At 37.0% G+C, this 12,928-nt stretch overlaps 1 protein-coding gene across 21 annotated transcripts in view; it reads right to left on the minus strand.

Annotated features, from left to right (window-relative positions):
- The window catches only part of BTG4 (BTG anti-proliferation factor 4), a 28,274-nt gene that overhangs the window by 11,616 nt on the left and 3,730 nt on the right, over window positions 1-12,928 (minus strand). For 5 of the 21 annotated variants that reach the window (XM_081543287.1, XM_081543293.1, XM_081543290.1 and 2 more), the window contains 4 exons: window positions 7,177-7,361; window positions 3,086-3,274; window positions 2,446-2,644; window positions 1,644-1,781 (listed from right to left, as the gene is read on the minus strand). In XM_081543287.1, the coding sequence (XP_081399413.1) occupies window positions 1,644-1,781; window positions 2,446-2,618 (311 nt within the window). In that variant the 5' untranslated portion in view covers window positions 2,619-2,644; window positions 3,086-3,274; window positions 7,177-7,361. Of the gene's footprint in view, window positions 1-1,643; window positions 1,782-2,445; window positions 2,645-3,081; window positions 3,275-5,309; window positions 5,359-7,176; window positions 7,362-12,928 lie in introns of those variants that run through there. The other 16 variants (XM_081543291.1, XM_081543297.1, XM_081543288.1 and 13 more) reach the window with 6 other exon arrangements.

Consider the following 12,928-nt stretch of genomic DNA (forward strand, 5'->3'; position numbering starts at 1 on the left):
GATATAAACTGTAGCAATATTTTCTGGATGTCTCCTAAGGCAAAGAAAACAAAAACAAATGGTACCCAGTTAAACCTAAAAGCTTTTGCACAGCAAAGGAAACCATCAACAAAAAGATAACCTACTGAATGGAAGAAAATATTTGCAAATATAACTGACAAGGAGTTACTATCCACAATATATAGACAGCTCATACAACTTAATATCAAAAAATTTTCATTTAAAATTTTAATTCAAAATTTATTTCAAAATTTAACATCAAAAACATTTAATTTCCAATCTAAAAATGGACCTGAATAGACATTTTTCCAAACAAGACATACAAATAGCTAACAGGCACATAAAGAGATGCTCAATCTCTTATACTATTTGAAGAAATGCAAATCAAAACAATGAGACATTACCTCACACTTGTCAGAATGGCTATCATTAAAATGTTTACAAATATCAAATGTTGGTGAGAACGCAGAGAAAAAGGACCCCTTGTACACTACTGGTGGGAATATAAATTGGTGCCGCCACTATGGAATATGCAGATGCCCCAAACTAAAAATAGGATTACCATATGATCCAGCAATTCAACTCCTGGGTATATATCCAGAAAAAACAAAATCATTCATTTGAAAAGATACATGTACCCCCAATGTTCAGAGCAGCACTATTTACAATAGCTAAGACATGGAAGTAACACAAATGTCCATCAATAGATGACTGGATAAAGAAGACGTGGTATATGTACACACTAGAGTACTACTCAGCCATAAAAAAGAATGAAATTCTGCCATTTGCAGCAACGTGGATAGACCCAGAGAATATTGTGCTTAGTGAAATAAATCAGAGAAAAGTCAAATACTGCATGATATTATTTATAGGTAGAACCTAAAAAAAATACAATATATGTATATAGCAAAACAAGCTGACTCAACAGATATAGAAAACTATTGGTTACTGGTAGAAAAGGGAGAAGTGAGAAGGGGCAAGATAGGGGTAGGTACAGACTACTATGTATTAAATAAATAAGCTATAAGAATATATTGTACAGCACAGGGAATATAACCAATATTTTACAATAACTTTAAATGGGGTATAATCTGTAAAAAACTTTGAATTACTATGACGTATACCTGAAACTAATATAATTCTGTAAATCAGCTATAGTTTAAAAAAACAAATTGAAATGGCTTGTCAGCAAAGCAAATTGAAAGACATTATGACCTTCTGCTACTATACTGTCATAATTGGTGGAAGTCAAGGATTCTGTAAAAGCTTTCTAGGAATTAACTAAGGTAAAGACAGACTAACTTCTTTTGATTCAACTAATGGACTGAATTGCTGATGAAAGATAATTCCTCTTCCCCCTTGACATTGACTAAAATGCTTGGACTTTATGCAATTGGCAATAGGATGCCATGTTTAAAGTCAAATTTCAAATACTATGGAAAAATCTTTGTGCTTCCCACTCCATCCACCCTAATGAGGTCTGTGTTGTCTGATATAGCTTGCTTCTAGTCTTAACCAGCTTGTGCCCTCATTGCTAATCCAGGGATTTGTAGCATCACCTTTCACAAAGATGCATAGACTAAATAACCTAAGGTTTCCAAGGGTCACAGACCACACAAACTGGCTCCAATAAGATCACTCACCGGCAGCACACTTCAAAGGGATCTACCCATATGGTCATCTCCTTTGGAAGTCCCAGGTGAGAAAAATCCACGTTACTTTCAGCACAAGCCCTTTCTAGAATAGGGTCTTTATTCTGATTATTGTTTATCCTGATACACCTTTAAAAACAAGAAAAGGGAAATGACGTGGTGATAGTTGGAGAATCGTGCTGCTGGCAAGGGCCTCCAATACACACAGCTCCCACCTCACTCCCGTCTTCCCTCAACTCCTTCACCACCCCTCTGAAGTTTTACAGTAAGAGTAAACTATCAAATTTTTACACAACTCAGAATACAGATTCCATTACTAAATCACACAATTAGTGTGAGCACCAAGTGTGCTCAGTCATGTCCAACTGTTTGCGGCCCCATGGACTGTAGCCCACCAGGCTCCTCTGTCCGTGGGATTCCCCAGGCAAGAATACTGGAGTGGGTTGACATTTCCTACTCCACAGGATCTTCCTGACCCAGGGATCAAACCCTCATCTCTTCTGTCTCCTGCATTAGCAGGTGGATTCTTTACCACTAGAGCCACCTGGGAAGACTAAAGTTTCTCTGTATATCCTTCACAGTAAACACAAGTTAGAAATTGTTTAATCCACTTCGCATAAGGAGGTTTGCTCTATAGTTTTCAAATTGTGCTATCATCTACTACTTTCCTTTTTTCAATCCCAAGTTCAAACAAATAAATTTTCATTATTTACAGGCGGCCAACAGTCATTGCAGGCGGTAGCTGCTGGCTTGTTACTGCCCTTTGCCATGAATACCACATCCTAGCTCTCACCTGAAGGCTTGCCCTTTAGAAGGGTGATCACAGTGCCAGTGACTTCTGTACGTTTCAAACAAGATTGTCATCAGCTTTTCTGCAAAGTCTTCTATTTGCTGTTTATTCAGTTTATCATGTTTTTTCACTAATCTTGTCACAAAGAAGACTGTTGTTGCTATTTCATCTCTCATGATTCAAGAGGAGCCTACAAGGAGGTCTGAAACCATTGAAAGGAAGCAAGAAGAAATTAAACAGAAACAAGGGTCTAACTTATTATCAACATGTAATTACCATTTGGAAATTTTATATATGTACCTTAAATTTAAAACAGAAGTCACTTGCTAGTCCTCAATGAACTTAAAAAAGCACATCAATACTATCAACAAAACAGCCAAGCAAACGAATTTCTCAACTAACCTTTAATGATTCTCAAAGAAAAAAAAAATTTTAAATACTGTAATATACTTAAACAAATGATTATGCAAATTAAATGTTTTTAAAGTCTAGATCCGGGATAGTAAGTTACACCAAGCACTACTATTTAAAAACATATTTACAAAGAGCAAAAACATTTGAGGATATAGTCATTCCTAAAATGTGGCTCTCAGGTTGCACATTCGAAAGTTAAGATTAATCAAATATATATTATTATACTTGCCAGCAAAAGATCTTTAGCCCAACAGAAAAGGGGCCAGAGTCAGAAGTCACTCTCACCACACCTGGTTTGTCAGTTCCAGCCTGCAGTTTATATAAACCTGGGTCCTGAGGCCCCATAGGCCCTCGCCGTGCACAGGTGCTGCCCTTTATCATAATTGACAGCTCTTTCCAGGTCCCCATCAAATTGCTCCTTGGCAAAGGTAGAGGATATTCGTTACGTAAAGTGTTTAAAGATTTTTAAACTGGATTTCTGTCTTCTGTTTTGCTATTAAAGTCCTATCTTTTATGACATAGATGAGAATCAATCCTTCTCCTTCCAAATCCTAGAGCCTACATTCCAGTGTTTTTGTCTCTCATTTTGTCTCTCGTAACTGTCAACATATTAAAGCATTTTGTCTTGGATCATTTCGAAAATTAAACACAACTTTCTTTGAACAGTCATTGTGTTGACTCCACACATTTTTCACTGTAAAATAAGTGGAAAAGACCTCAAAGTATATCTAGTCTGACTAGTTCTCAAAGGGTAGGTCACCGATCACCTGATTTGGAGCCACTGAGCTGCTTGTTAAAAATGCAGATTCCAGGACTTTATCCCAGATCCACTGAATCAATACCTCCAAAGGCAGGTTTGGGAATCAGTATTTAACAAGCCCCCCCTGGTGATTCTTATACCCACTAAATTTAAGAACCATTATACCCAGAATATGTCTTTAACACCCATGGTAAGTGGTCATTCAGGTTCTTTGTCAGTGAAAAAGGAGTTTTCTCTTATAAGGAAGCCCATTTCTTTTCGAAAAAGCCCCAAATACCAGGCAGTCCCTCTCCTTGAAAAGCTACATCCACCTCTTTGATTCTCTATTTGTACAGCCTAGTTTTTCCCTCTTGAACCATACAGATTTTATCTAATTCTCCTCCATAGGAAGACATTTCAAATACTAGCTATTGAGCCTCCCCTGAGCCTCCTCTTTAGGGGGAGAGCTAACCATTCGTAGCTTTTTAGTAGTTCTTCCCATAGACATGTTACTCAGACATTTCATCGTTCACATTTGGATTTGTTTCAGGTGCATCAGTAATCCTCTTTTAAAGGCTGGAGCCCAGAATCCCACACAATGCCCAAGTGTGCTCTGCCTGATAGAATAGAGTGGACTGTTACCTTGCTCTGAAAACTGTGTATCTAGAACACAGCCTCAGGTGGCATTTGCCTTAGTGGTAGCGCCATCACGTCTCTGCTTCACACTGAACTATTAACAGGCAAGCAGTCTTTTTCACTAATGCTATTGTTTTGTCACATCTTTCCCTCCTACACAACATAATGTTTAAGAATATGCGCTTTGAGAAGAACCGAGTAGAAATTTTTTCAAAGAGAGAATACAGATGGCCAACAGATATATGAAAAGATGTTCAACATAGCTAATCATCAGGGAAAGACAAATCAAAACTACAGTGAGTTATCATTTCACACCTATCAGAATGGCTATCATCAAAAAGAACACAAATAAATGTTGATGAGGATATGGAAAAAAGGAAACACTTGTATACTGTTGGTGGAAATGTAAATTGATATAGCCACTGCAGAAAACAGTATGGAGGTTTCTCAAAATACTAAAAATACAACTACCATATGACCCAGAAATTCTGCTCCTAGCTATATTCAAAAAACAATCAAAAAACATTAATTTAAAGAGATAACATGCACCCCAATATTCATAGCAGCATTATTTACAATTGCCAAGATATGGAAGCTACTTAAGTGTCCATCAATAGACGAATGGATAAAGAAGATGTGGCATACACACACACACACACACACACACACACACACACTGGAGTATTACTCAGTTATTTAAAAAAAAAGCAGAATTTTGCTACTTGCAGCAACATGGGTAGACTTGGAGGGCAGATAAAGATAAGCACTGTATGATATAACTTATATGTGGAATCTAAAAAATACAACAAACCAGTGAATACACAAAAAAAGCAGCAGACTAGTGAGGTGGGGGGAAGAGGCAATATAAGGGTGGGGAAGTTGGGGGGCACAAACCATTGGGTGTAAGACAGGCTCAAGGATGTATTGTACAACACAGGGAATCTAGCCAATAGTTTGTAATAACTGTAGATGGAAAGTAATCTTTTTAAAATGTATTAATTTTTTTTTTAATTTTTTAAAAAATAATGAGCTTTGGAGTCAGGCAGACCTGGGTATAAACTGCAACTTTACAACTCACTATGCATGTAACGTTGGGCAACTTCTTTAACTTCTCAAACTTCAGTTTCCTGAAAAGAACAATAGCGACCTCATAGGGTTGTTGGTGAGATTACAATTAATAACCTTTTGTATTAAAGCATCTTTTCTAGGGCCTACCTAGCAGTTGTTAGAGGAAGGCAGTGCAGCCGAGTAGTTAAGAAATAAGCCATGAAATCAAGCATCATGAGATTGACTCCCAGTTCTCCAGCTGACTAGAAACCTGGAGCAGTTTCTCAACTTCTCTAATTTAAAAAAAATCTTTATCCTAAAAAGGTGGGTAAGACGTGTACCTAAGGCCTTGAAATCAGACTGCAAGATGTAGATCCTGGCAGCAGATCCAGATGTAGCTGAATTTACTGGATATAGTAAGTGCTCAAAAGTGCCTTTCTTATCATTAAATATGTTGATTTACTTATTAAATCATGTTAATCAACTTTATTTTTTAAAAGTTATTCCTCGCCCAAAGGGTGGCCTGCAATCATTGACTGGGTGGTGTGAGGGAAAAAAACCTGGCCCTCCTGCCTCAATGAGCAACAGCTCTGAAGAGCCGTCTCATCTCCAGAGCTCCCATAAGATAGGCAGAGGCCTCAACAACAACCAGATCACTGGCCCTCCTCTCCCTCTGCCCAATCCTCTTTCTCGCTCCCTTATGGGTATATCTCTCAACAAAATTCCCCAATAAACCTTCTGCATGAAACTCCCTAACTCAGACTCTATTTCTAAGAAGCTCAGTCTAAGACAGTTTGTATCAGGAATGTTTAAGGAAGCAGACTCTAAAATGGGATTTGGGGAGTACGTTATAAACTTGCTGACTGGAATAAAAACCTCATCCCTGGTGGTAGCAGAATATGGATATATTTGGCTCCAGGCATGCTGGAGTGGTATGATTGTTACAAACCTCGCCAGTGATAAACTGAGATGGAATACAGATAATAGGAGGTGCGTTGGTTATTGTAATATCTTTGATGCTGAAGAGGTATGTGAAATGATAATACAAGAACTGTGGAAACAGATGGTTAAACACCTTGATGTCTAATAACATGATTTAATAAGACTAGTTCAGTTCAATTCAGTGAGTATTTAAGTGGTGCTAGTGATAAAGAACACACCTGCCAGTGCAGGAAACTTAAGAGACGCGGGTTCGTTTCCTGGGTCGGGAAATTCCCCTGGAGAAGAGAATGGCAACCCACTCCAGTATTCTTGCCTGGAGAATCCCCGGGATAGAGGAGCCTGGTGGGCTATAGCCCATGGGGTCACAAAGAGTCGAACACAACTGAGTGACTAACACTTCATTTCACTATAAACTCAGAACGTATAAAGGTGAGACCAGTCCTTCCATTTCTACAGTATATTACTTATTTCAGCTGCCATGATGTGTTACTCATTCCCCTTACTCAATGGCAGTTCTCAAACTGCTGTACTTGGAATCACCTGAATGTCTTTTTAAAAATACAGATGCCTAACTCCTACCCCTAGATATTCTGATTTAACTGGTATGCAGTGCAACCTGGGGCATCAGGATTCTTTAAAAATCTCCAAGTAATTCTAATGGGCAGCCAAGTTGAAATATCATTAAGATAGATCTCTCCTAGCTATCAAGGAGATTTTAGCTTTATTTTACACTTTTGAATGCTTAGTAATGCCTTAAGTTTAACAAAGATTACTGTGTCAAATTTGCATCATTTATTCTCATCTTTTCTAGCCTTTGCTGAGATAACTTTTGCAAAGTTTTTTTTTTTAACTTAGAGGTGACAGAATTGAATATTAGGATGGTTACTCATACATATATTGCTGAAATAAAATTTGCTTCAGAATCAAAGGTAACCTATGTATTAGCGCATACTCACATTTTTCCTTTTCAAATAGTTTGGTTTGCATTTACAATATTAAAATGGTATTGAATAATTCTTCCATTATTTCACCTTCCCGGATGACATGCCATTCTATTGCTTGCTGAGTTGGTGAAACACATTAGCTGATGAAGTTTTGAACCCTTTCCTTGCATCACTTTCTGCAACAGGTCCAGGCAGGCCTTGGAAGTTATGAATAGAACAGTAAAACAACAATGTACTTAGATTTCAGGAAAGAACAATCAAATAGAAACTTAAACATCACGCAAGACTTCCTTCAGTTACTTGTTTATGATGATCTTAAACACCATATTTAAATCACCTCCTACGCATTAATGACAATTATACTTTCTGTTATAACTAACATTTACTTTGTGTTTTCAGTGACTATCTACTGACCATCCACTACATATTAGCACTGCTACATACGTAGCACTGCTACACTGCTGTGGGCTTAAAAAAATTTCAACTTTCAACAGGTTTGTTTTCTAGAGAAAGAAATCACCCAAGACCATTTGGATGCAGAGCTTGAGAAATGGAATACTCAAAAATTATTTCAAGTTTCAAGCATTAGTGACCAAGACAATAATGTTATCATTGAAATAACTGAGTTCAGTAGAATAGCCCAGAAAAAAAGAATGGTTGGTTCAGAATGAGGTCTCCTGAGTTTCTTTACAGCAATTAAATACATAAATAGTAATGTCCATTGAAAGGGCACTAGAATTTGGTGGAAGGTTCACCCTGGGCAAGCCAAAGTCAACTTCATATTTAAGTGGAATAGAAAATAGCTATTGAGTTTTGAAGGCAAAAAAAATCAGCTGTCATTATTTTTGTGTAATGTATAAAATTCCCACTATCAGATGTTCATTCCTTTGATTTAGATATTGTCTTTCCAGGATTTCCAGATGGGTTACCCAGAGTAGAGGGGGCTTCCCAGGAAGCTCAGATGGTAAAGAATTTGCCTGCAATGCCGGAGACCTGGGTTCAATCCTTGGGTCAGGAAGATCCCCTGGAGAAGGGCATGGCAACCCACTCTAGTATTCTTGCCTGGGGAATCCCATGGACAGAGGAGCCTGGCGGGCTACAGTCCATGGATTCACAAAGAGTTGGACACAACTGAGCAACAGACATACACACACTCATAGCAGAACAAAAGAACTGTGTTCCACCTGGCAAAGTTTGGGAGAGCAGAGAAAGCCTGGAGGAGGCACCACAAAAAATGGGAGCTACATGAAGTTGCTGGTCATGCAGGAAAAGGATGAAGAACAGAAGAAAAGAGAGCATCAAAGATAGATTTTACTTTATTAAACCTGAAACACAGATTCAAATAGTTTAAGACATGAAAATAACCCAAATGATCTTCTAGAATAAAGTTTGCAGAATCACAGTTCTTCATTTTAACATGAGGGAATTCAAATCGCTTGCTAAGGTATCTTCAAGCCCCAAGGTTCACCAATAAAATCTTGAAATCTTGAAATCTTCCTAATTTTAGCTGAACTTCAGCTATAAAATAAAACTATTTGTGCATATAAGTTTTCAAATAGGCAAAATAATTTTAAAATATCATCTAAATTGGACATAAAATTGATTGGACTTTTGATGTCATAGATAGTAGCCTTTATAATCAGACTCCGGATTTCATTAGCTTCCCTTCCTTAAATTGAAAATTACATCCATAGACTCATCCAGCTGTTTGCAAAGGCAAATCATTGCTAACAAGGGAAAAAATACAGATGCTTTAGCAAAACTCCCACTCAAGCAGAAAGTATATTTTTGATAAAGGCAACTAAATAGCACCATTTTTTAAAGCAGTGAACTAGCCTACAACCCACACAGCAAGTCACTCCTGTTACATTTGAATTACATACAAGGGAAGTCACATTAATTGTGGAAATGAAACTGCATATGCTAAAATGTTATCTAATAAAAATCTGCAGTCATGTAATGTTCATTTGAACCCAAAAGAAATGTAGAGCTGCCTAATCCACTAATAAGTGAAACTCATTTACTGATCAACTAAATGAATCTTAAACTATATGATGCTTCTTTTTGATAAAGTTACCTATAAGTGTTTTATTTACCACAAGCCTTTTTCCTACTTTATTTGTATTTTCCATGTGCACGATCAAGCACACGTAATGGTTAAGTGGCATTGTCCTGGAGAGCACAAAAATGTCTGTATCACAAAATGTCTATGGCCCACCAGTCTTCTATGTCCATGGGAGTCTCTGTATCAAGTTAGAAACCAAGTCAGCCCACTAAAAATAATTCAGAGTGTAAGAAACTGTATAGACAAGATTCTGTGCTAATACAATAAATGTGTGTTATACAGAACAGCATTCTCTAATATTGCATTAGCCAAAAAGTTCATTTGGGTTTTCCCATAAGATATTACAATAAACTGCTGCATTTCATTGCAATATTAATTGCAACATTATAATTACAGACTAATTTAAAAATTGAATTTGAGTATTGAATAATAATACTATCTTACTAATGAAAGATATAAATCGTAGAGTGAATACATTAAGTGCAAAGAGTTAGAAAAGGGAAATACCAAAATTAACTAAAAGCACCAGGAAAGATTTTACCCAGGAAGTAAAAGCTGAGCTTGAGATTTAAACCAGCAGTAGATGAGCTAAGAGAAGGACAATATGAACTTTACTAAATGTAAGCAAGATGAAATCCTTATGATATGTTCCATGTTTGCAGAGGAAATAAAGATAATAAATGTTATGTAATTCTTAAAAACTAAAGGATATAAATTCTGCCTAGAAAAAAGGCTTAAGTACCAAATGTGGAGAGTAGAAACAAAAACAAGAATAAGTAGACATAGAGGGATGCTTAAGAGAATCATACTTTAAAGTATTTTCCTTCTTGTAAACCAATTAACAAGATAGCCAATTTCCTCCTTTTGGTTTCATAGAGCTCTTAAAGAGAGCAGACTTTCTTCAGCTGTGCACTCTGTTTACTTGTTGGGTATACTGAATCCCTAGAATTGTCAAGTGATTTCTAAAAATCTTGAAAATCTACCTGAGGTTTTTTTGTTTGTTTTGTTTTTTGAGAGGTGACAGAGATCAATCAGTGGTGAAAAGCAGTCAGGGAAGTTAATCTGTTTAGTAATAGCCTAGAGAAGTTCATTGCCCCTTGAAAGTCCCACTGAATCAAGCCCTAAAGCAACCTTCTGGTGGAGCCAGTGTGGTCATCCTCTGCCCTCTGGCTAATTCAACTGATAAACTTTAGGACGTGGGGTGTCAAGGCAGCAGTTTCCTTTGAATTCATATGTGTCTATGATCCTGTTTAAAACAGCTTGACTTTTGTGAGAGTCCGCTCTTCTGCTTCTCTTGTGGACCAAACTTCCTCAAGGTTTATTTCCGCCTGCCAGCCCATAAATATGAAATGGATGCTCTCAAAGTTGGTCCTGAGCCTTTCACTTTCCTCATTCTGTTCTCTATTCAAGAAAAACACATTACTGGAACTTCCCAGCGGTCCAGTGGCTAAGACTCTGCACTCCCAATACCTGGCACAGCCAAGTTTAAAAAAAAAAAAAAACAATTTTAGCAAATTAAAAGAAAAAAAAGCACATTGCTGAAGTCACCTACTCCTGAGTGAACCACAGCACGTGCTGGAGGTTCAGTGAAAAATAAGACAACATACCTCTCTCTTGGCGATCTAATTTATCCTCATAACTTCAACTACTACAGCTTCATAAAAACTACTAAATTTCTCCTTTCAGTTCTGGTCTTTTTCCAGAGTCCCACCTCCAAATACCCAACTCCATCACAATGTCCTTCCATTACTTACAACTATACACACCTAAACCTAAAATATCTCATAATTCTCCTCTAAGTAGGTCTGCCTGCCAACACCTCTACCTGGCACTGAAACCTGGAGGTTAATTCTGTCTTCTCCTTCTTCGCTCTAACTAGTCACCAAAGTCTTGTGAAGTTCCCTTCACAAAGCCTCTCTCATTCAGACCATATATTCTATGTGACTCTATGCCTGGGCTATTAAAATAATCTCCTAAATGGACCTTCAGTCTCCTCTGTCTCTCCCTCTTCTAATCTATGTCACTTTATTAATCTCCATAAAACAACACGTCATGTAAGTCATAGGTCCCTCAGACAGAAGAATAAGATTAAAATTCCCTGGCCTGATACCTAGGGTCCTCCAAGATCTATCTCCTACTTAACTGCCTCTCTGATCTTATTACTATTTCCCTAATGGGGATACATTCACTGCTTGCCCATCTACCATGTGTATTACAGTCTCCATGAATTTGCTTGTTTTTTCCTCATAAGTTGCTCCTACTACCAAGAGCATCCTCTCCATCTTCTCCCTTTATCTATGTCCTACTTTTCCTTCTCAGACCTTCTCTGTGTGCCAATCATTGGTGTTTTTCTTTCCTTTTTCCTAAATGCTTGGCAACATCAAAGCTCACATTAGTATTCAGGAGTCTTGAAACACCTATTTATCTAACTGTCTTAGTACTTAAGATAATTATTATATAAGTATATAAATAATACACGACTTGTTATATTGTATATATTAATAAAATTAATATACTATCACTACCTTAATTATATATGTGTAGAAATTGTCTCTCTATTAATAGACCATAGATCCCTAGACTGTGTTCTCTAAAGATGATAAATATGCAACAAGCTTGATCCTGCTGCTAAGTCATAACCAAGAGTTCACGCAACTCTAATTATAAAGCTTATATTTTAGATTGTTTCTGATTTACTAAAAGATAAATCAATTCAACATTTTCATATAGAAGGCAACAGCATTGATTAATCAATAAATAGAAACTTAAGATAATCAAGAATCTGGTGCACTCTTACTAATGAGAGTACAATGGAATGGAATCAGAAGTATAAAATTAGAAAAGTTGCTAGCAGTTCATTTTAGCTTGAAAGAAAATCTCCTCTCATAATTAAACAGATTCATTGATTTTTAGTTCTTCAAAGGCACCATGCTGACTTCAATCTAGTCTTGCTTCAACAAATAAACTAGTTCCTATTTATAGTATCATGAATATTAATAAAATATTCTAATAGTTACTGATCTATATAAAAATCAAAACATGGTTTTATATTTCTTAAGAGAAAATTTACCATATAAAAAAACAGGTTTAAAAAGAAGCTGCTAACTGTTTACAATAGCCAGGACATGGAAGCAACCTAGATGTCCATCAGCAGACGAATGGATAAGGAAGCTGTGGTACATATACACAATGGAGTATTACTCAGCCATTAAAAAAAAAATACATTTGAATTGGTTCTATTGAGATGGATGAAACTGGAGCCCATTATACAGAGTGAAGTAAGCCAGAAAGAAAAACACCAATACAGTATACTAATGCATATATATGGAATTTGAAAAATGGCAACGATAACCCTATATGCGAGAGAGAATAAGAGACACAGATGCATAGAACAGTCTTATGGACTCTGAGGGAGAAGGTGAGGGTGGGATGTTCTGGGAGAATAGCATTGAGACATGTATATTATCGTATGTGAAACGGAACACCATTCCATGTTCGATGCATGAGACAAATGCTCGGGGCTGGGGCAATGGGATGACCCGGAGGGGTGGGATGGGGAGGGAGGTGGGAGGGGGGTCCGGGAGGGGGAACACATGTAGACCCATGGCTGATTCGTATCAATGTATGGCAAAAACTACTACAATATTGTAAAGTAATTAGCCCCCAACTAAAATAAATAAATTTATTTAATAAAAAAAA

This window comes from Giraffa tippelskirchi, chromosome 11 (genome assembly GCF_054371585.1).
Source record: "Giraffa tippelskirchi isolate mGirTip1 chromosome 11, T2T-mGirTip1v1.2.pri, whole genome shotgun sequence".
Lineage (NCBI taxonomy): Eukaryota > Metazoa > Chordata > Mammalia > Artiodactyla > Giraffidae > Giraffa > Giraffa tippelskirchi.